At 41.2% G+C, this 24,560-nt stretch overlaps 1 protein-coding gene and 1 long non-coding RNA gene across 16 annotated transcripts in view; both read right to left on the minus strand.

Moving 5' to 3' along the window:
• The window catches only part of LOC135415034 (uncharacterized), a 621,260-nt gene that overhangs the window by 184,065 nt on the left and 412,635 nt on the right, over window positions 1-24,560 (minus strand). The window lies entirely within an intron of this gene.
• The window catches only part of CELF2 (CUGBP Elav-like family member 2), a 558,920-nt gene that overhangs the window by 9,522 nt on the left and 524,838 nt on the right, over window positions 1-24,560 (minus strand). For 6 of the 15 annotated variants that reach the window (XM_064656529.1, XM_064656521.1, XM_064656519.1 and 3 more), the window contains 3 exons: window positions 14,711-14,842; window positions 7,850-8,047; window positions 4,389-4,532 (listed from right to left, as the gene is read on the minus strand). In XM_064656529.1, the coding sequence (XP_064512599.1) occupies window positions 4,389-4,532; window positions 7,850-8,047; window positions 14,711-14,842 (474 nt within the window). Of the gene's footprint in view, window positions 1-4,388; window positions 4,533-7,849; window positions 8,048-10,716; window positions 13,972-14,710; window positions 14,843-24,560 lie in introns of those variants that run through there. The other 9 variants (XM_064656523.1, XM_064656520.1, XM_064656526.1 and 6 more) reach the window with 4 other exon arrangements.

Raw genomic sequence — 24,560 nt, forward strand, 5'->3', positions numbered from 1 at the left:
ATGGATGCCACACACTTTGTTGCTAACACACATGCTTTTCAGTGCCTCTCTTCCACAAACGAGCTTTATTCATTTGTGCTTAGTGTCTGCGTACTTTTTGGATCCATAACCTCTTTTTCCCATTACTTTAACCTATTCTTTTATGGCTTTTGCTGACCTTGCACTGCTGCCCTCTTCCACTTGCAGAGTCAGAATGTTACACTTTCTCCATTACAAAGAAAAAACCCTGTTATCAAGTCATCTGGTCCTTGTCCAGCTGCTCTCCTTCATAGACCATCCCTATGGCCTCACCTTAAATCAACTTCACCAAACTATTTAGCTTAAGATGCTTCTCTGAACAACTCAGGCTCAATTCTGTTCCTTCTACTCAGAAACACCTCCCACTTAAATCTCTGCAGACCTTCTCCTGGCCAAAGCCAATATGCTCTATCCATGTTGATTATTTGTTATCTCCTCAAGGGATAATAAATATTCCTCCATACCTTCCTTGGTTTTAGTAACTCTTGTCACTTACTTTCTCCACTAGGTCATCACTGCTTAATGTAACTGCCATATCCTAGGAGCTTCATCACTCTTTTTCTTCCTTCCTTTCCCCTATTTTCTTCTAGGAGATCCTATCTGTTACCGTGATTCCAATCACTGTCTTAGCTCTGCAGTCCTGTGTCTCCTTTCACAGCTCACAGATTTCAGCCTTGATCTCTAGGATTGCCTCAGGGACAGAAAAGTGAACTACCATGAGTTGGAAGGCAGCAGTAGCACCTTCCAGGTAGGTGCTCCACAACTGAGATGCAGCTACTCTCACCTACCTTGAGAATTCAGCATTTCCCTCTACAGCTTTCCTGACCTTCACTTTATTCTTTTAAATGCATTCAGAATGGTCTACTGCTATGAACTTCTCACCACCTTAGTTCCTTTTACCTAGTTTTATCCACCTTGAAGTTAAACTGGTGATTTACATCAGACACTTTGATGGTGAATGAAGAGAAAGAAGCACACTCAGAGGTGGCTTTTCCACCCACCATTCATGTCACCAATTTAGACATCTCCACTGATGACAGAAGAACAATTAGCTCAGGCTATGCTTACCTTCTAGGGAGGTGAGACAAGTCACCTGATTCTATGTCTCTTTAATAGCTTCCTTGACCCAGACACCCAATTCAAACACACATCTGTGCTGCATCAGTGGCATCAGCCCATATAATTCAATTGTTATTCTGATTCATAATTTCTCTCTTTACACAGAATGCTGTACCTGCATTAACCTGTTACACTCTCATCTTCTTCCTTATTGAGAACCTTCATTTATAAAGCTTACAGAGGAATTTGGCATTCCTTCTCTCTATTCATATTTTTCTGATTGCACCCATTCATAATTTTTTGTCTGAATTTTAAACCACAGGTTACATGAGGTTGGGATGATGTTTCTTCTCATTTCGTGAAGTCCCTGTCATGACAATTCTGATTTTGAGTATAGAGATACTCTAGGTATCTCTATAATCAGGATTAATATTTTTAATCATTCAAGCAGCAATTTTGCTATGAGGCAGACTGCATTTATGCACTGATGTCACTGGGTCTCCCATCTCCTGCCTTACTTTTACATATTACATTTTACTTATTCTAAGATTTATGAAAGGTGAGAGATAAGCTTGAGGAGTCAAACCCTTTGTCTGCTGAATCAACTAAAGCCCATGAGAACTCATGGAAGAGCACTCCCAGATGTAAATAGACTGTCCTGTCATCCATATCACCATTAAATCCTTTGAGCATTCATTTTGAGGTGGACAAGAAAGCAAAGTCCATTTTCTGCAAAGAAAAGGAATTTTTCATTCTGAGAGGCAGTGTTACATGGAAGTTCATCACTGTATGTCACTACCCTGTGACTCTCAGAATGCACCTTCCCTTCCCAGTTCTGCCAGTGGACAGACTTGGACAATCTTTACACCTTTTGGATGTTTAACCTGTTCTCATCTGCAATTTCATTTCCTCCTCCTTTGGGCAAGAGATTGGAAACTCCAGAGTAGAAAGCACTAAGCATCTGCAAACCATTACTATTATTATTACAAGGGAAAAAAAGACCAAAACAAAGCAACAAAAAGCCTCAAACTCAAACTGTACCAAGATCAATGACCATTAATGACACAGGAGAGAAATGGGTTCTTCAGCCCTGGTTTTTGGGTGGGAGGGCAGAGAAAAAAAAAATAAAGCGTTTTAAAACACAACTGTGAGACCGAAACAACAAATAATTCCTGCTAATAAAGCTGAGGAGGTACATACAGAGTATGACAGTATGTTAAAATAGCAGGATTAATTCTGGCTTTGCCTGTGATTGGCAGCATCACCAAGTTGTCACCTACTGAATCGGAAAACCTCAACTTCCTCTGCTACTTCACTACTTTTAGTTTTTAAAGCAGAACTCTCTCCCTAGTGGCAGAATATCTGTGAAGGAACAATGAGAAATGGAAATATCAGTGAAAGCTGCCTAAAACCAAAAAGACAGAGGATTGCTACATCCATTGGCTGTTGACATCTCCATTTTTCCTCAAAGAAGATAACCTTGGTGTATCACTCTAAGTTAGGTAAATTGTGTCCCATAAATCCAGACAAATATGTAAGTAGATAATCAAAGAATAAAAGGAAAACTATGAAAAGCAAGTATGGGAAGTGAGCTGATGAATTGAGCCACCTGCCCAAAGTAATTTACATTCTTTCAGCAGTCACCACAATTGCTGCATTTCGATTAACGTAGCTTGATTTGACATTTCATCAAGATTCCTGGAGACCTCAAAAATGATTTTGTAACCCCAACCTACTAACAGAACTGGCTCCAGATCAATAGGGAGTCCATTTCAATTCCACTTTTCAAATTTGCAACAGCCTGAGGGACTGTTTTAACCCACTGCAGACAAAGGCTGGACTATACTCATCTAGATATGAATAATTTTTTTGTAAAGCCTAAAGAGGTGAATGCTTCAAAAACAAATGGAAAGACTATGGGAAAATGCACAAAGAATGTCACACCCTTTCTATGAACCAAATCAACTTTCCAAGTGTACTAAAGGCTTGTCTTCAGGTGCAAAACACTCAGACAGTGACAAGGTATTGTGGTGCAGTAGGTACTTTTGAGTAACTTGATGAATCCTCATGTTTTAGTGCTGTCTGTTTAGTTATACTCAAATCCTTTCAAAACAGGTTAAAGCACAATAGCTGTGGGGCACTTGAAAAGCCCTGGGGAAGACAAAGCCTTAGACAGACACATTTTGGCAAAACTTAGATTTAAAAAAAATAGTAATGTTATGCAAGCTAATAAACATGTATTATGGTTAATGGGGACACTTCACATGGGGACACTTCAGAACCAAGGGAAGGTGTTGGGCAAAGAGCAACACTGGCAGTACAAAGGAATTTTGGAAACTAGGGGGTTTTCTGAACTGGTTACTCTTTTGTCATACATACAGCTGAATTCCTTCACTCCAGGAAAGAATTGTCACTTTTAAGGAAGCTCCAATACTTCACATCAAACCTTATAAAACTTATCTTTAAGAGAGTCTTTCCTATTCCTAGATCCTCCCTATGTCTTGCATAAGACCACAATTATTAGACCAATGTTCTAACAGATTGCCACTCACTTACATTCCCTACTCCACTCCATCAAAGCACCAAACTGAACTGGTCCATCTCTGCTATTCAAAAGACATCAGCCCTCTTAGTCAACCCTAAAACTACTTTAATACAAACATATCATCTTCTCCTCTGCTGTAATCTAATTTTCTGACAGCTCAAAGTATTCCCTGGGAAACCTGTCACTGACCTTGTGAGGCTCCCTTCATCCCTGCCCTAAGGTAAGGGGAGATGCCACCTTCCATAATACACTGGAATCCACCCACAACAGCTGGAGCTGCACATCTAGACATCAATTGTCTGCAAAATGTTCTGAACTACATGCACACACCATTCAGTCACTAATTGCAAAACCTTGTACTTAATTCAGAAGAAAGAAATTCCTGTAATGTAGAAGTAATGGGTTAAACATAAATGTTTTTAAGTGGCTCAGCTATACAATAGAGAATAATTAGGTATCCATAATAAGGCAGTTTAATAGTATACTAAATGACATTCCCTCACACAGGGTGTAATTACTTTCCTGTACTTGACACATTCATGTGAGATGTCAGACTGGAAGATTATTATTGTTTTTTCATATCCAATTTTTAGTTAGAAGTAGTTTGTCTGTGCATCTTCCTGCTCATTTGAGGATTAACAGTCCATTATTATTGGAACGAGTTTCCAGTATGACACTTCTCACATTGCTGCTAATTTTCTTTCCTGGCCCCTTTTCAGTATAGTGCATGTGGTTTTTACTATTTGATTTATTAAATTTGACATACCAAAGCACTTGCTCAGATTGGTCTGTTTGTCAATGAAGACTTTAGCAGAGATAACATTTCCAAAAGGCATGAACATCTGCAGAATGTCCTGGTCTCCAAACTCCTGGGGGAGGTGGTAAATAAAGAGGTTTGCCCCTTCTGGACCTTTAGGAAAATAAAATAAATAAAAAAAAAAAGAAGTATGAAAACAGCCATCACAAGTGCTACATTTAATCTATTTTTCCATAATACTTACTGAAGATGATGGTCAGAAAGCATTTCATTTTCCAAATTCAAAGGAACAAAAGCAAGTGGAGTACATCAAAGGAGTACAGCTGAAATGCGGCTCTTTAGAGCATCCTATCTTGAAAAGTGTTTACTATGAAAAGCACTTATTTTGTAATTCTACTACAGAAGTAATAAAATTCATTCCCTTTCTTCAATTTATATGAGTGTCTTGCAGTATAATTAGGGTTAGGAAAACATTGCTCTCTCAAAATACCCCAAGAACTGTACAAGGAGTCCTCTGCTGCCTCAAATGCCTGCACGGCTTTGTCGGTTTAATTCCAGTGGCAGGAACTTATGGAAAGGGAACGAGCTGAGCTCAGATTTCAGTACCACAGATTTAAACTCAAAGGGCAGGAAAATGGTGGAGATGGGAATAAAAGTAATAAGGCAAAGCACACCTTGTGACTTGGAAGTCAGTGAAGTCAGAGAGAGAAAGACACTCAGAATTAAATTTGTACTGACTCATTTCAAAATGAGCTTTTTTTTTTTTTTAATACAAATTCCCCATAGAATGCTCTGTCTCCTGAAAGAAACTTTGTAAATTAAGTATTTTAAAGTTCAAAATTACGTAGTTGGCTTGAAATTAAAGCAGCTTTAGATTGTTCAGTCTGCAAAGAGAGGTGCAAATTCAAAGGTGCTTTGGATATTTGTCTTACGGACAAAATTTGAGATATGCATTATTAAAGTTGTTGGTTAAAACATTCATCCTAGCACTAATAGGTTGTTTTTTTTCCCTAGCTCAAGTTTGCCTTTAGAGTAACATACTGGAAATGAGCAATGGATGCCAGGAAGAACATGATATATGATGGAGCCACACACGGGCCCTCTCCAGGCAGGCTCCAGAAGCATAAGTGGAACACAAAGGGAACAAACATTTCTGGAAAAAACATTTGTAGAACAACCTGATTAAGTATTTCTTTGCTTAATGGAACCTAACTGCGCTTTGGATGTGATGTCCTTGGTATTCTGGAGAGGGAGAGGAAAGCGAACATCAGATTTATGGGTTCCTTCTGCAACTGAGCCACAAAGCCTCACCTCTTCCATACAGAAGAACCAGGCTGGCTGCTCTCTCAGCCTGAAGGAAAAGGTTGCAGTGTTTGCCCAAAAGGAGGGGATAAATGGGTTAGGGGAAAAAAAAACCACAGCATTTTTTTGGGGGTGGGGAAAAAAAAAAGATGAAAAAAAACTTGTCTCCTGGAACTTATTTCTTCTTACCTCAAGTAAACTATAATTTCCAGTAAACAATATTTCTTAAAATAGTAAGAAAAAAACCTTATTAAACAATATTTAAGAGCAGATGCACGAGGTAGTTCACTATGCTTCAGCATTTAATGCTTATATAGCATTTTTCTCTAGTACTCGTCTATCCTCAGCCGCTCCAGACTCTTCATCATTCCATTAGAAATCATGGTAAGAGGCAAAACATTGTTGCCAGTATTCAATGATGGAATTTACTCACTTTGACTTCACTGATTACTGACAGATACAAGACATGTAACAAAAAATACTATATTTTAAAAGGCTTACTGACAATTCATAACAATAAAAAATAAGCCTAAATCTGATTTGAATGTTTCTAAAGAGAAAAAGATTAAAACAGAGAAAAAATCAAACTGCCCTCCACTGTGTATCTTGCAGTGACACCAAATAAAGAATTTTTTTCTGGTGTCAAATAGTCTATTGTCACTGACCAAAGTGAAAGACAAATGTAGAAAACATAAACAAAAAAAAGAAAAAACAATTTAAAAAACCCTTTCACTTTAAATAATCCAAGCTGTTAGCAGTAAATGAAGGAGAGACATCAGACAAAATACACATTTTAAGCCCAGTGTCCCTATCTGGGGGAATGCCAAATTTGTCTTCCTAGGAAACGCATCCCATAACAGTACAAGATACTATTTCAAAAGAGGATAAAAAAGATTTCTCTTGAGGATATTATACTAGGTTTATTTTCAAAGCGTACCCCTGGCAAGGAACAGTAGTGACAACACAGATAAAGTCTTAGAAAGCATGCAGCATTTTCCTGTCTTTCTAGAACTAACTGGAAATTAGGATGAGAGAAAGCCAGGAAAAGAGAAACAAGCCCCCAGAATGCCTGGGAAGTGTGCAAGGGAAGGGAAGAGGGGAAAAGGGTAAACTCATTTTCCTAAACCCCTTGTAATTAATATTCATTTATTCTCAGCAACGACTTCCTGAGGTTTATTTGCTGTTGGCGCTGGGAGAGGGGGCAATCATTCACTTAGTTGCTTCCCCACAAGACCCACAATTAAGCAAAGAACCACTCAAAGTGAAAACGGATCTTGTCATTAGCTCAAAACCTTAAACTTAATCAGATTAACTCCATTATGATGGAATTTGGAAACCAGAAGAGAAAATTGCATCCATAAAGGGATGTTTTTTGTTAGCAGCGCCTTTTTATATGGTAGTTGGTAAATGCTTTTATATGAGCTCAGCTGGTCAGAGCATAGTGCTACTAACACCAGGGTTGTGGGTTTGATCCCTGTATGGGCCCTTCAGAGTTGGACTCAATGATCCTTGTGGGTCCCTTCCAACTCAGAATATTCTGTGAAATGAGAGGATGCCCTTATAGAAGGAAAATTTCAAGCTGAAGCTCTTATCCAGCAACAGGATTTGTGCAGCTCAGTCACTGCATCTCAGGAGAGTTCTGCTGGGCTTGGAGAGTGTCTGCAAAAACACAGCCAGATCAGACCTTAAAATTTCTCTTCTTATTTAAAGAAGCTTTACAGGTCGTACTAATTTGAAGCCTGAGGTTAGTTCAGTTGGCCAGAGCATAGTGCTACTAACACCAAGGTTGTGGGTTTGAGTGCTAACACCAAAGGTGTGGGATTGATCCCTGTATGGGCCCTTCACTTAAGAGTTGGGCTCGATGATCCTTGTGGGTCCCTTCCAACTCAGAACATTCAGTGAAAGTGCAGTTTATTATTATTATTATTATTATTATTATTATTACTCAGAATATTCTATGAAATAAGAAAGGATGGTCGGCAAGGTGTAAGTTGAAGGACAGATGGTTAAAAAGCGAAGGTTAAAGAAGGCGACAACACTAAACAGGAGAAAACTGGAAGAAAACAAAAAGCCATAAATAAGACTACTCGAGGTCTTTCACTACGTCTCCAAGGCGAAAGACACCGCTGTGGCTTGGCTGTGGGTGACTCAGTGGTGTGGGCACTTACCTTCCTTCTGGCTGCCCGCGGCGCTTTGCTGCTGCAACAAGCTCTGGCTGTAGAGGGTGGGCAGCGCGGCGGCGGCGTACTGCTGGATTCCTGAGTAGGCCTGGGTGAGCGCGTCCATCGTGCCGGCCGTACCGTTCGTCAAGCCTGTCGCGCCGAGTCCTCCGTTCAGGGCCGCCATACCTGAGAGCATTTGAGCAACTTTACAAAAAACCCAACAATAGAGAAAAGAAATTGCACTTGTTCATTAGTGCTTTCCGAAAGTCGTTGGTTATTTATTTACGACACTTGACAACGACAGCGGTGCATGCAGCTCAGCACTCCACCAAAATGGGACTGAAAACAAAGAAACACGACTTTGGCGTCAGGGTCACTTCAGCACAAGGGTTGCACAGTCAAATGGACTCGCATGCAGCCTGCTACTGGCAAGTACTACAGCTTCTGAGAGCCTCTCTGCTCACCCTCCTCCACACCTGTGCTTCTGCTGTGGGTGTCTGAAGATGGGAGAGTGGGACCTATTTGACCTGTATCCTTGTAAGCTGGGCACTGGGAAAAGTGGTCTGCTAGGAAACCCACTCCTTCTGACCAGGGTCTTCAGCAACAGGCCGTGACTATACCATATCAGAAGTGTTTTACTTATCCAGAGTAAGCAGAAAACCCTGATTTAACCGCATTTTGAAACAACTTCTTAAAGGTCTTTTCCAACCTAAATGATTCTATGATAACCCTCTTTACAATTATGAGCTTTGTCCCTTAGGCTTGTGGTAAGAAGATGGACTGTGATGCTCTGTGCTTACTTCCACCCTCCTCCTCCACTTACTCCACAAGAGATGAACAGCAGCACATCTAGAGTGACTAAAAATGCTTCATCCAGACTAGGTATCTTTCATGAAGAAACAAAAGCATTTGTTTCTAGCAATGTCTTTCTTCTCATGGGAAGCAGAATCACTTCATTTTTCTTTTCTTTTTTACTTAAAGCGATTCTACATCCTGATAAATAACAGAGTAATTTAACTGGGATGGCTGCTAAAGAGGAAATTTCAGGTGGGATTGCTAGCTATGTGGAAAATGGCACCCCTCATTCCTTCAAACAGTGTGGTCTGCAGAAGGAGTTGTACTACTCTGATACAAACTCCTGGGCTGCAGCCTCTCTCCATTGCTTCTGTTTCTCAGTGTGGCTCCTAAATGAGTTATGCTGAAGTTAAAAGTCTTAACAATTATTTCAGAAATTCCAGAAAAGCGGATTTTCTGTTAGAGCTGCAGTCTCTTGAAGTCAAAAGCGTGGCAGAGTTCAGAGCCCTGCTCATCTTCCACATGCCCAGCTTGTGTCAACCTGAGCCCTAAGTGCCCATCAGGACTGAGAGGCCATGTTTTCTGCACAAGTAGCTATCCCATGCACCCCAGCTTCTAAGTGAGCAGCTCACAAACAACTTAAAGAGCTTAGTCAGGCCCCTTGAGGTAGAGCAGATCAGTCAGTAGAAAAATGGGGCATCCAGAATCACCAGAGATCATTTCTTGGATGTTGACTGTGCAGTGTTTTGGTTGGCAGAATGATGGGTGAAGAGGTGACTTCTTAATATGGTGGTGCCATATTAAGACTCCAAAACCAGGAACATGGACGAGAAAGAAAGGGCTTAATTTCAGAGCTGTAATAAGGGTTGGTATGTAAATTGGGGGAAAGTGGGGAAATTAGGCAGAAGACACTTTTAGTAAATTAACAATGAAACATATTAGACTGGGAAAAAATCTTGAAGGAAAATGGCATAAACCTTATCATATGAGCAATTTAGAGATAGTAAGAATACTGCAGGGAATTATCCTGCCTTGACAGAGGAGGATAAAGATGCTGACCCCAGTATCCTTCCATCTCTTATGTAGATTTGAAAAGCATATTCCTATGAGTCTCCAATAATCAGGACAATTGCTCAAGTGGCACCTTTCTGGCTCCACCAGAGTCTGTGCCAATTAAGAGAATTGTACTGCATAAATTATACCTTTTGATATTACTATAATTTGTGTGACTAAACACTTGACAGAGATGTGATATTCTTAGCCTTTCCTTAATAAAATGTCTCACACTTTGAAGATTTCTCTTTCCTCTCCACCCCACTTCAGAGCACCACTGTACCCTGATGGGAGGTACTGGCTGCCACTGCTTTGAACAAAAATCTCTGTCAGAGCTCAAGAGACCTGTGTATTTCTTGTATAATGGTTCCAGTTACAAAACTGTATTGGGCTTGTGTGGCAGTGGAGGGGTTGCAGGGGTGGTTTCTCTGAGAAGCTGCAGAAGCTTTTCCTGTGTCCCACAGAGCCAATGCCAGGCCAGCTCCAGGATGGACCCACCACTGACCAAGAGCCCATCAGTGATGGTGGTAGCACCCCTGGGGTAACATAGTTAAAAGTGGAAAAAAACCCCTGTGAAATGGGAACTGCAGCCACAGAAGAGGAGAGTGAGAATATGCGAGAGAAACAGCCCTTCACAGGTCAGTGAAGAGGGAAGGGAAGGAGGTGCTCCAGGCACCAGAGCAGAGATGCCCCTGCAGCCCGTGATGCAGCTCCTGGAAGTCCATGGAGGAGCAGAGGTCCACCTGCAGCCGATGGAGGACACCACACTGGAGCAGGTGGATACCTGAAGGAGGCTGTGATGCTGTGGGAAGCCAATGCTCCTGGGAGGACCTGTGGACCTGTGCAGAGAGGAACCCTTCTGCTCCACACTGGAGTATGTTTGCTGTCAGGACTTGCGATCCCACAGGGGATCCACACTGGCACAGCTTGTTCCTGAAGGAACACCTGTGGATGGGATACTCGCTGGAGTAGTTTGTGAAGAAGTGGGAAGGGACCCACACTGGAGGAGTTGGTGGAGAACTTGATGCTAGAGCAGAGGAAGAGTGTGAGGGGTCCAACCCCTGAGGAGGAAGGAGCAGCAGAGACAGCATGTGATGAACTGACCACAGACCTCGTTCCCCATTCTCCTGTGCCACTGGGGGAGAGGAGGTGGAGAATTCAGGAATAAAGTTAAGCTTGGGAGGAAGTTAGGGGCGGGGAGAAGGTGTTTTTAAAACTTGGTTTAATTTCTCATTACCCTACTCTGATTTGATTGGTAATAACTTAAACTAATTTCTGCAAGTCAGGTCTGTTCTACCCATGGTGGTAGTTGGTGAGTGATCTCTCCCTGCCCTTATCTCAACCCATGAGCCTTTTGCTGTATTTTCTCTCCCCTGCCCCTTTAGGAAGGGGAGTCATAGAGTGGTATTTAAAATATTATAATAACAAGAAAAATAACAACAATAACTTTTATAATAAATTATGTATAATATGCAATATATTACATATTATGTATTTAATACTACTGCTACTACTAATTTGATTCTGAGGCTGACCTTAATCTGCTCTGATGTTTTTGGACATAGGTTTGTGTTGCTGCTTGCATGGGGCTACACAGAGGGACGCTTAAAGTAGAGGTTCCTGATAAAGCAGCTTGTATCTCTCTTTTATTAGTGTTGAAATAACTTGATAACAGACATAACATTAGGATAACATGTTATCTTTCATGAGTCATCAGCCTATTAGATAAACATGCTTTGTGTTGCAGTGGGCAGCATGCTCCCCCTTCTCTCCCCAAGAATCAATAGCCCCTTCCCTCCAAGTGATTCCAGATTAGCAAACAGCCAGACAGCCCAGCTCGGGGCACTGCTTCTGGGAAGGGCACAGCCACTGCTGCCACAGTGCACGTGTCTAATACATCTCCCTTCTGAGCAAAACAGAGCTGCAGAAAGCTCTCCACGTTTTTTCTGTTCTGCCTTTTTACATTTTTATGACATCTACAAGGCCCAGCTGCAGTTACACATCTCTGCCATCTCTTTATTATCTCTACCAATGCACCTCCGTCTGACATTGAACTCTGGTCCCTTCCTCCCTGCTGTGAAATAACCTTTTGGAGCCTCTCATCTATGGCCTTCTACTTTTCTGAGTTTCTCTACATAATACAGAAGCAACAATGCTTGGCAAGTCCAAAGGTCTTTCAAAGTGTTTTCCAAGCACCTTCAAATCTGTCACGAATAGTTTTATCTCCATTTTACAGATGTAAATATGGGGGCAGAAAGGCTAAGTGATTGCCCTGGGGTCTCACACAAACACTGTGCCATAGCTGTTCAGTATACAGAAACTATGGTCTTCTTTCTTAATTGCAAAGAATCACTTCCTCCCTCTTTATTAATTTTTCCTCATTATTCATAATTCTTTTTGTTACTTAAAATTCTTAAATTTACATGCCCAAAGTAGATAGTCTAATGTTTTGCCATTTAAGGTTTTAGGTTCTTCAAGAACAACTGAGGGAAGACTGGGTGAATCCCCACATGTAGGTACCACTGCTGCAAAACCCTTGGAGACAGTTAAACTTACCATACTCCACTTTCTTTAATTTTTAAGCCTTCCAGACAGCTTTCTACAACACTTCACTCTCACTATCAGTCTCCATAGTCCAGCTTCTTTTTCATGGACCCAGACAGGATCCAGAAAACAGGTAAGAGTCTCTTAGTGAGCTCAGCATGGAAGACAATCTCCACATGATGCTCACATACAGAGCAGGACACCTCAATGCCTGAGCCCAGTGCTGCTCTCTGATTAGTTTTTGGGTTACGCTCCCACTGACTTGTGCTTTGGATTTTCTAATTCCCCAGTCAGAAGCATGTCACTCAGTTCCAAATTCTCCGCACAATTACTTCAGGAACATCCACGGCCAATGAATGTTTTTACTGGAGTACTTATGACCATGGCATAAGCCATGTCAGGGTGAAACATCAGACTTATTGAACGTGAGGTTTCCCGAAGGCAAACTCCCAGGCAGGTTTGAGTGGGAATGACTGGATCAGACATAGTCACTGGGAAAAGTCCTAGATTGTCATTAAAATGGACAGGGGAGGTTGCTGTAATTTGAACAAGGCCTCACTGTCATCAGCATCACAAGCACCAGAAACTGAAAATCAGTGTCATGCTTTTGGGAGAAACAGTGCCATAACACTGAGTTGTGCCATGGGGAAACAGTTTCCCCTCAGCTCTCTCTCTTATATGTACGTACATAGACAGACATACCCACGTACATTTGCAAGTGCTATACCCATGTCCATAAAAGCATCCATGAAGAAGATTTGGGACTGAAGTCACTGTTGGTACAAGCCCATGGAAGTCATGGTGGCTTAAAACAAGCTCAAATTTGGTACTAGGTTGCAAATACATCATTAATATTTCAAATGACACGTGTAGATAAGTTTGCACACACATCACCTCAGAATACTTGTTGAGAAAATGTAAACTCTGCTCGCAGCCTAGCAAGGAGTGTTAAAAGGAGTGCAACAGAAGGGTTCCTACACAAAGAGCTCACAGGTGATTCACTCTTGTTCAGTCTTGATACATTATGTTGGAGTGCTCCAGTATGCCCAGATTCTTACTACTTGTGAGAGGGAAGGAGTGGGATGCCATATTTTGCTCTTGATATTGTGACTTCTTATAAACCAAGTGAAGCACAATGACAGTTTATCAGGAAAGGTCATTTAATGATTTCTTACAACAGGGTAGCTCTCTACAAGTGCTCACGAGGGCAGAGGAGGTAAATTAGCTTTTCATGCTCACCATTTCCAGTGGCTTGCTTCAATACTAATGTAATCATGGCTAGGCTTCGCGAACGAAGACTTGGGAAGGCTCTATCCACATTTGTTACAGACTAATGTAACAATAAGAAAGGAAACTAACATCTGCCATTTTGGGACCTAATACTTACTTTTCTTTAGTTGTTCTTGAGTCGTGTTTACAGAGGTTGTTTGTGTGAAATATGCATGTCCTTGCCAGAAGCAAGTCCTGTTTTACACAAGACCCCATGCAACCACTCAACATTGGACATCCATAAGCCCCCTTCCTTCCCAGCTCCCAACAATGCCAACCACAGAACAAAAAGATTGGGCGAGCAGCCAAGTAACAGTAACAGAAAGAACATCATGCAGAGCATCAGAGTGAGCAAGAGATACTGAGGAGGACATCCATTCCTGAGGGTACATTATGACGGGTCATGGGCTGGCAGTGACCAAATAGATTCCTTGCATTGCAAAAGGAAATGCAAGGAGCAACGGCAGCTAAAGAAAAAAGAGGGAGGGGAAAAATGCAGCTAGACAAATCTCTTCCATTGCAGGCAGAGGTGAAGTCATCATAGCAGAAACAATTAAAAAAAATAAATCCTTCTTCAGGAAAATCTTGACCAAGGCTAAGAACAAGGAAGAATGGCATAACAGCTACAGGCATCTATTTAACTGGAGATGCCAGGGTTTGTGTAAGATGTCATAGGAAAGATGTGCATGCTCTGGCATTACAGGTTACTGACGGTATCATTCTCTTACACTTGCCAATTAAAAACCAAAGACTTGCCTTCATTTTTAAAGTATGTTGCTCTCAAATCAACTTGATAATTCCTACAGACATTTTAAAGGACTGCCTTGGTGGCAAACATCTTTCTTAGCACCACATTTCTGAGTGAGGCTTTGCACATTGGGGTGATATACCTGTTGTCAGACTCCCTCAATGAAAATGGGGCCTCTCCTATAACCTCGATAACCCAAATCTCTGGTGACATTTCTTTTACCTTCTACATATACTGAAAGAAAAGGAGTCTTTGTTCAGGCACTCACAGAACTTCACTTTGCAACACAAACAGTGTGAAACTAAAAGACTCCAGAACTGCATATATACCATGAATGGAACCGGATCAACTTGACTCCCTTGTCTGGTATATAGATTAAAAATCATCACTTTACAATTGATAGTTTTTGTGGCATGATTATTGGGGAAGGCTGTCCACCACAGCAAATAAATACTCACTGTTTACGGTACCTGCTAGTGCATTAATATTATTCAATCCAACAGTGGCTCCAGCCAGTCCTTGGAGAGTACCCAGAGAAGTCAAAGAATTCATGGCCGCACCAGCTGTGGAATTAGCAGTTGATGCAGCCACTGAAAGGAAAAAAACAAAGCAAAATTAAGGCCATATTTTGTTTATTTCAGTTGATCACAGAACAGCTTACAATAATGTGGAGAACAACAACAGGGCTACTCGCAAGAAGAAGAAAAAAAGAAAATGAGACCAACAGATAAACATTATTCAAGATATTAATAGCATGATTGTTCATGGAAAGTGTTGATAAGCCTAGAACTGCAAATACTAGATCACCAAATTGTACTATTATTTGCAAACATGATACTGAAACAGTAAGAATGGGATCAGGCACTTTTTCAAAAGTTTGTCAATCAACCTAGCATCCCTGACTAGGTTAACTAGGCTATTGGGATTTTGCCACACTTCAAAGTCCACCATTGAAAAAACAAGAATTACTCATAGTAATTTTTTCATAAAACAGCTTACTCTTCTGGGCCTCAAGTGTCCTAAGAGGAAGCTTAATTATTCTCAGTGAGACACTACGCTCTAGGACACTGTATGAATATAATTCAAAGACCTGAAGTTTAGAAAAAGAAGAATGACCAGGCAAATACAAAATGTAACTACCTTCCATTTTATTGCAGGCTTTTAGCCTGGCCTTTGTACATAGCTAGTCACGTACATGCACCCCAGTGGTATCTTATGTGTCCCCAAAAGCTCTGTCAGAGGGGAAAGGGTGGAGAAAATGTCCTTACTGCTACAATGTCAAGGGAGTGATGAAGGTGGGCAAGATGAATCCATTTAAACTACATGTTTAGGAACAGAAAGAGACTTACTCTCTTGTCATAGGAAAGTAATAAAGCACCTTGGAAAGAGTCATCTTTTAGGATAGGTCAGGTGAACTAGAAATACCTGTCTCTCTCACAGAAGAGCCCTGAATAACCAATGTAGATTAAACACTTAACTTACGGGTAGGTAAAGTTACACCAGATGAATCACACTCATAAAAGCTGCAGAAGCAATTAGGTTTTTAGCTTGTCTCCTGGGCCCTACTTTACTGTATCAATCAGAAAGACTTCCTTTCATTTCTGTTATAAAGTTGCATTATCTTCTGAAAAGTGAACATTTAAAGTCAGAGTTTTGCTGATGATGTATTGGAGGCACATCATGTCTACACCACACTTTTTGCTCCTATTCATTACCTGGCTATGAAATGGTTAAGAGCACTTTTATCTTGATGCTCTTTTGGGCTGTCAAACACATCAGATTACTCAGTGAACCCTCAAGAAAGTGAAGTCTCTAGAGCTGACAGCATCCAGCAAGGAAAGTAGAAGGCAACTTTTCCACTTTGTAGTTAAACCTTGAAGCTCTAACCGACAAATAACCCACCTTTACAACACTAAGACCCAGCAAAGAAAAGTCTTCAAACTCATGAGGCCTCAAAGTACAAAGAACATTCTTGGTGCGGGTGAAGAGAGATTTCCAGACTCTGTTATGCATCCCTCATCTCCCAGCATCTGCAATCTCAGCTTGAATAATTTTATATGTTGCAGATAGAAGCAGCTTTGATTATTCAATCTGGCCCCATAAAGCAATAAGAATCCAATAATGCCTTTGATTAAAAAAAGTAATAAAAACCAAGTAAAAAATCCCACTTTTGTCAGACAATGTGAGCACCAACAGAGAAGAGAGGACAAAACCAAAGTGAATTCCCTGTGACCAACACTGTTCTGTGTTTCTGTTAATGTTCATTAGCAAATCATTTAAATGAAGTATATAAACCTCAAATATGAAGGATCTGATTGGTTTTGACTGGACTAAATTCCATTTTCTGTTTCAGAGGATTTTTACTATTTTTTCTTGAGGAAACACATATACTTAAGAAACGAGAGAAATGGGGGCTAGGAAACTGCCTGTAAATTACATTCAAGCTGGGGGCAAATAACTCCTGTGAACAAGAGCCATATACTTATGGATTGTCAACACATCTGTTGGAGAGGGCAAAAAAAATTTGCTTAAATCCTTCCCTCTTGTGCAGCCCACAGTGTGTTGTGGTGCCCCTTATCATAGTCTGACTGTGAAACACACGTTCCAGGGATGGTCAGTATCTGGGGCCAACATCTCTTTTCTTCTTTTACTTGTATCAGGTTTCTCTATTGCATCAGACAAATACAGAGTAGGTGCCTCAGTGCTTCTCCCATTTGAAGCTGCAATGCAGATTATTTGCCTAAATAATGACTTGGCACATAATCAGTGCAGAATACTCGTTGGAGCACTAAAGCACCTCAGAAACCAGCATTTTGTTGTTGTGGCTATTTCTTCTGCTCAGCAGTGATCTGCCTCACAGATCCGGTGGGCCAGTGCTTTTTTCTCTTTGGCTTATTATTTCTTTGAGGAGAAAGAAACTGAACAAATTGTGTGGTTTCCATTATCTTACTGGACAGGGTGAACAGAAATGAAGGGAGAACAGAAATGAAGGGAGCTCCTTTTGCTAGGGCACTTGGGCAGATCCAGCACCTTCTTCATGAGGCTTCCTGAGAGACTCCACACTAGTTGATTGAGACCTGCTTGAAGATGAAGACAGTGCTGAACTACACTACTATCATAAAGGGGACAGAAAAGGTCCAAGTTATTAAGAGAGGTGAAAATTTCCAACAAAATGCTGTATAAAATCAACAGATGAAGCAACGGTATGCCTTGTCCCCCCCAAAATTAAAGGCAGATGAAACTGAAGTTAAGGGTCTTACAAGACGTGTGAGGGCTTAGACCAGCTGAAAGTTTTTACTTCACATGCTCCCAGAGTATGTTGAAATCCATCTATTGACAAGGACTATGCTTCCCCTGTCTTTTATCATTTTCTAGTTCCTTTCAAGTAAAAAATTGTAACATACATTGATATGAAGGGAAAGAAGAAAAATCACATGCCTTGTGGTAACAGCAGATGACTGCAGCACTTTGGGGGAACCTGTATAACTCTCCTGTGTCAGCAAAACTCTTGGGCTCCACAAATGCTCAGGGTAATGGCAAGGGAAGAATAACTCGTGCTGGAATACTGTTATTCTATATTTATGTCTTTTAGTTGTCCAGATGACAAAAGTAGATTGGATACCCACAGACTTTATAAACTGGTTTTTACCAGGTTGTCCTGCCACCAAATACATGAAAACACTTCACAACTCCCTCCATCCTCCACGCCAAAACATTGCTGTTCTGAAGTGGATCACTTCATAGTGCTGCTTCATAAAGAGTAGGCATCTCTCTCCAGGAACTTGAAGTATGGAGCTGTAGTGCCACCAGGAATTGCCCTCTGTGCTACTGGTGCACAAGCATTTGGTGCAACAGTGAGGAAAATCTAACATAAACAAATGCGAATGACTCTGACTTTTGGTGTCACTCAGTGTGGCACACCCTGCATCCACAACATTCGGTGGTGTATTGTTTTTCTCTTTATAGTGGGAATTTTATCCTTGCCTCCTGTGGTGGTGATACTGAAGCTAAGGGGAGAGACTGAGCAGACTGGAGATCCAACTGGTTGAATGCTGGCTGAAGATTCAACACTTAGTGAAGAAGAGAGATCCCTTTTACCAGCTGCACCAATCATTCCCCACTCACAATCTTAATCTCTGGATAAACATCAGAACATGAAAGATAAGATTTCTTCTACTCAAAGCAACCTTTTTCATTCTAATATGTGACATTGCAATAAGTTGATGACTTTCTCAAAGAGAGTGTTGCTCAATCAGAGCCTATTGGCAGGAGTTACAGGGTTGAATCTTTTGGCTGTTGCTGCAAGACTTCAAAAAAGATATTCATTGTATTCCCCCCACCTTAAAAATCTGTTAATATGTGAAAATAATATCACAGTATTGGCTAAAGAGGTCAGTTTAGACTTGTAAAAGTCAAGAGTTGCCCAGTAGCCTGTAGAAAAATCTGCTTTTTCTTACAGGTACACTGCATGTTGCCTTCTCCATCCATACCACATACAGAGACCCTACAGAACACTTTTGCATCTCCAACCGTGAAAGGTAAGAAGGTTAAAAGTGTTTATTTTACTATTAGAGACCTTACTGTTTCTTCTTCATTGACCTGTCTATTCCCACATTTCTGTGTCAGTCTCACACCCTTCCTCCTCCTTATTCTAAACTCAATTTCATCTTAATAAACACCTAGAAAACCTTGAAAAATAGAAATTACATTTTTAAGAAGCTCTGAAATGGAGAAGGGCAGGGCTGCAGCCTTTCCCCAAAACCCTCCCCAAATCAATTCCAATGCCAGCCATTTGATCTTACTGTGGTTCCTCTGTTTAACTGACGAAATTTTTATTACCAGCTTCGTTATGAATAAAGAGACTCGGCCTTTGGTTAATATATTCTCTAAAAGAGTTTTTATTGATGCAGAGAACACATTTTCATTTGGAGTGGTTGCTCTACACAATACAGATATTTGTGTTTAACCAGTAATGTTGCACTCAGAGATTTTTAAGGCTGGAAGGATCGGGCATTTTCAACTTTCTCCTCAAAGCATTTACTTCTGCCTGTAAAAGGTTATAACACCTTTTAGGTCAGAGATTTTTTTTTTAAACAGAAATCTAAACTAGCAATGAGCTATTTCCCTTTTAATTTAAATAACATTTCAATGCAATTCCTGTAAACTATGCCAACCTAGAAAAACAACCAGTATTAGCATAGAAACTTTTGGCCATTCTTTTGGCTAGCTAATGTCAATAGAGTCATGATGATTTACATCATCTGGATTTACCTCAGCTGGAAAACTAGATTCAGGATAACAGCATCTAGGAAAGGCAATGATGTGTAAATATTTCTTTGGCTTTGCTATGCACACTGTGGATAGAATTAATTTCCCCATCTTTGGCAGCCTTGTTGTTAGTTTAAGCTAGGCTAGTCAAAACTTTCCTTTTCAACTGCCTCTGAGATTTAAAGACCTCCAATTCAGAACCTTTAGATTTCTATCTCAGGTTGGGCTGAATTGCCCTTAAGAGCACAAAGATGAGCTCAGCTACCAGATGCTGTTGATGCCTTTCCCAGTTCTGCCTCAAGCTTCTTGTGCTGCCCTGGATAAAGCACTTGTTATGTTTTTTTGCTGCAAGACTTTCTGCTGCTTCTGCTGGTTTGTCTCAGAAAGCTGTATCTTGGGGGCAAAGGCATGTTTTCGTCATGTCTGTTTACTTTCTACACCTAAGACCAAGGCAGTGCTCTCGACAGGGTTTCTTGGTATACTGAGACCACAGACCTATGTCTGTCTGTAGTACAGCCTTGGGCAAATCCCACTCCTCTCATGTCTCAAGGCCATCTTACAAAATTAGTCATAGAATCATAAAATGGTTTAGGTGGGAAGGGACCTTAAGGTCACCTAGTCCAACACTCTGCAATCAGTGATCTCCAACAGGATCACGTTGCTCTGGGCCCCATCCAACCTGACCTTGACTGTTTCCAGGGACAAGGCACCTACTACCTCTCTGGGCAATCTGTGCCACTGTCTCACCATGTTCCTAGTAAAAAATTTCTTCCTTATATCTAGTCTAAATCTGTTCTCTTTCAGTTTAAAACCATCCCTCCTTTGTCCTATCTCTACAGGCCCTGCTAAAAAGGTTGTCTTGATCTTTCTTGTAGGCCCCCTTTAAGTACTGAAAGGCTGCAATAAGGTCTCCCCAGAGCCTTCTCTTCTCCAGGCTGAACAACTCTCTCAGCCTTTCCTCATAGGAGAGGTGCTCTATCCCTCTGATCATCTTCAGGAATCCTCTTCCCCATAGTGGAGGTCAGGATCCAGGGAGGCTGCCTGAGCACTTGGTGGTGAAACAAAGTACTAGATAACCCACCCTCTCACTGCTGCTCTGACGGAAAGGACCCATTCAAATCACACATGTGCTGCTATGACTTAGCAGAGAGGTGGTTTGCAGTGTGTAGTCAACCTCATTCTCTCCTTAACTTTTTGGTGAAAAAGAATTCCAGTGACTTCTCAGCAAAGTCATATACCACAGAAAAAAAAAAAAAAGAATCCCTTGGAAACTGCCTGTTATACATGCTAAATTGGCACTATTTATGTGTGGTGATACACAGTGGGCTATGCACTCTCTCCATTCCACTTTACCTTGTCCTGTTCCCTCCTTCCTCTCCCCACACTGGCATACTGTCTGGAAATGACACACAGTCAAACTGCAGGTCTTGGACTAAGATATTAAGAATATCAAAGACACATTTCAAACATTTTAAGTGAAGTTTCTTATTGGAAACATCTTTTTGTTTTTAGGGCAGGACTAAAGGAGATAATGGGCAAAGAAATGCAAGGGCAGCTTCAGCTCTTTGCCTGCATGGAAGGTTGCTATAGACCTTGCCAACCCCACCCATGTGAAGAGCAGCTAATCTTTCCGGAGCAGAAGGAGGTGCTGCAGGGCTTCAGGGCAGCTCCAGGCCTGGCTTAACTATGCTGGAACTTTCCACAGAGATACAAAGGTAACTGTGTCAGCCCTGCTGACGGTTTTCCTTTAGGCAGCTCTTGGTTGCACTCCACAATTGCCTGTCACAACACGGCACAACAGGAAGCTCAGTGTTTACTCCAGTATCAGCCACTTGTTTGCCACCACTCACCTGTGAACCACAACTTTTGTTCTTGTTGTTTTACTTAATGGAGAGTTTAAATGACTCGGTGTTCAAAGCACTTATTTTGCTCCAGTTAAGGTGATGTAGTAGTGCACCGGGGATCGATATTGCCCACAAATTTTAGGCTCAGTGTGTCTGTGACTTCATGCGTGAGATGTTGCAGAGAAAATGTTCTCTTTGGGAGGTGCTACTGTCAAACCTGTATTGGTGGTTGTCTGAGTCCAGAACCCTCTTTCTTGTACTGAATTTGGGTGTATTTCTTCCCAAGCCCTCTGACTACAAGGGCCAGACAAAATGGATCTGACCTAAACTGCTGCTGAGTAAATGGCTGACATCAGAGAGATGCAGATAGGCAGAATTTGCCAACAGGAACCTTATGCATTTAGCAAGGACAGATGTAAATTCCTGCACCTGGGGATGAATAATCCTTTTCAATAACACAGCAGGGGATGGATGGGCTGGGGAGAAGCTTTGCTGAAAAGGACTTTGGGGGCTCTTGGTGGAAGGTGACCATGAACCAGCAGCATGCACTGGCAGCAAACAAAGCAAACAGCATCTTGGACTGTGAAATAGGAGATGAGCCAGGAGATCCAGGTGATGTTTCCTCTTTACCCAGCGCTTGTTACATCACATCTAAGTATTATATGCAGATTTGGGCTCCTCATTGCAAGGAAAACATTGATCAGGTGGAGGGAGTTCAGTGGAAGGCCAGCAAGTTGGTCAGGGCTCCAACACTCATCCTGTAACAAGCTGGGCTTGTTCAGGCTGGACGAGATGTGGCTTCAGGTGAACCTAAAGCAGCCTCCCAGTACTTACAAAAGAGGTCATCCACTACACAGAGTAGTAGTACATGCTGGGAAGATGAAAGGTAAATTGAAAAAGGCGAGGTTCAGTTCAGATATAAGTAAAATCATTTGCACTGTGAGGATTGTCAAGCACTGGAACAAATTACCCAGATTGTCCCATCCGTGTCTTTGGAGGTTTTCAAGACTCATTTGGATCAAGCCCTAAACAACCTGATCTCACCTCCCATCTGACCCTGGTTTGAGCAGGGGGTTGAACTACAAACCTCCCAAGGGACCTTCCAACCTCAATTATTCTATGGGAATTAGAACAGTGTAGCAGAAAAGTAGAAAAAGTCAGGTCAGACTAAGGCAGAATGAAAGAAGGCTGAAGAATGAAGATGTGCTGGCAGAAAACTGAACAGATCTGGCTTCTGTTCTTGGGTCTGTTTACAGGAACAGAGTTTGACACTGAATATGCCACTTAACTCCGATTCTAGGCTGCCACAACTACATTGCATGCGCTAGATTTCCAGGGTCAGATCTACATCTAACAAAAGGGGGTTCTGACTTTGGATGATTCCTTGAGATTTTAGATTCCTCTCAGATTCAGCAATGCACAACAGAAAATAAAATCACAGTAGAAGGTGGTAAATAAAAGATATAAAGAAATTATACAAAGCAAGGAAAGGCAGTAAAAAAAAGAAAAAAATTATTTTAATACTTTTAACAGTTCCCCAGTCAGTGACATAGAAAAAAAATTATAAGGGTTTTATAAGAGAACTATAAGGAAAAAAGAAAAAGAAATATTAAACCCAAAGTAGAAATCTCTACTTTTAGCAAGCTGAATTTAAAATCTTTGTTTACTACACAAAATCTCTTGGGTAAACATAATATGCCTTTGTCCCTTGCTTAGTCCAAAAGGGATAATAAAGCTAAGAGACAACACTGGATTTAAGGATAATCAGATTAAGGCTGCGTTCTCTGTTTTCTTTCTAATCTTCAGTTAAAAAAAAAATGATGTTTGTAACTATGTCTTGCAAACTGTATCTAAACACAATGAACACCTGCTGACCTGAGTGAAAGACTAAATATATTGGACAAAGTTCAGCTGTGTTGGACAAAAGGCTGTGCAAAGCTTCAAACTTTGGCCTGATTTATAACATCTTATTTTAGCTGTTGTACTCTCTTAAACAGAGATGAACAGCACTCAGCTGTAGGAGGCTCTTATGTAGCTGGGAATCTGGACTACTGACCTGGAATTATGTGGGATTCTGGCCATGTCTGATCTTACATATTTAAGATCAATTGATTAAGGTTTGTTTTCTTTATGTAGCACTAACACTACCTGGTGTTTTTGAAGAGATGGAGGACCCAAACCTTCTCCTAAACACACAAATGAAACGTCTTATGGAAAAGGGGAATTATTCAAATGTAGTAATGCTGGAGCTTATGAAATGAGGATTATAAACATGGGCGTGGGGGAGAAGTGGGTAAGTCAATCACAGTGCCCATGTGACATTGCTCTCAGGAATTTGCAGCGGCATTTCTGTCTGAAATGAGCACACTACGGGCTCTGACTGCTGAAGGAACATTTTAAAGGGGAAGAATAATTAAGCAATGACAGAGGCATCATCATTATTAGATAATCACAACCCAGGGGCATTAACAAACGTTGAGTGTCTCTAATCCCATGGGGTCTAATTATTCTGTGATAATAACCACACCTCCAAGTTTTAATTTATTCTTGTGGAGAATCTGGAGGGGGAGGTGGGAGAAATGGGGGCATTTTAATATTTTTGCTAAAAGAAGATGTAGTTGGCCTTTCACTAGGGCTCATCAGTATTCTAATCTAACTAGCTTGTGTGATTGGCATTAAATTGTCTGCCCTTTACAGTGATCTCCAGCCAATCTGAGCATTCACCCTTGCACAAACTGGTGGTCTCCCCCTTGCTAACAGTACCAGCATGCACTGGTTCTATTTCTCAGGGTGATTTTTTGGCAAAGGAGAAGTGGATTTTCCTGGCCTGGAGTGGTTTATTTTCCATAAGGTCCTCTGACAAACACATTGCCACTGCTGTAGGGAAAGAAGCAACATTTTCTGGTACCTTGGAAGTGCTGTCTGACATGTCAAAGAGAAGATTCTAGTAAGTTTAAGTGCTCTGCTAGTGCTTGGATAGAATAAAATGAAAGTGACAAATGCACTCCAGGGAAAGAGCACCAGAAAAGCAAGAGAGCAAGAGAGAGTCGGGGGAAACAAGAATGACAATATAGAAAGACATATACCAATAGCACAGCCTTTCTCAAATAAGTCAGTGTCCCTCTACTTCTTCATTGCTCACAGGTGAACTGTTCCTGTGAAAGATTGTTCATATCTTCTCGAGGAACAGGGAAAG

This window comes from Pseudopipra pipra, chromosome 5 (genome assembly GCF_036250125.1).
Source record: "Pseudopipra pipra isolate bDixPip1 chromosome 5, bDixPip1.hap1, whole genome shotgun sequence".
Taxonomy (NCBI): domain Eukaryota; kingdom Metazoa; phylum Chordata; class Aves; order Passeriformes; family Pipridae; genus Pseudopipra; species Pseudopipra pipra.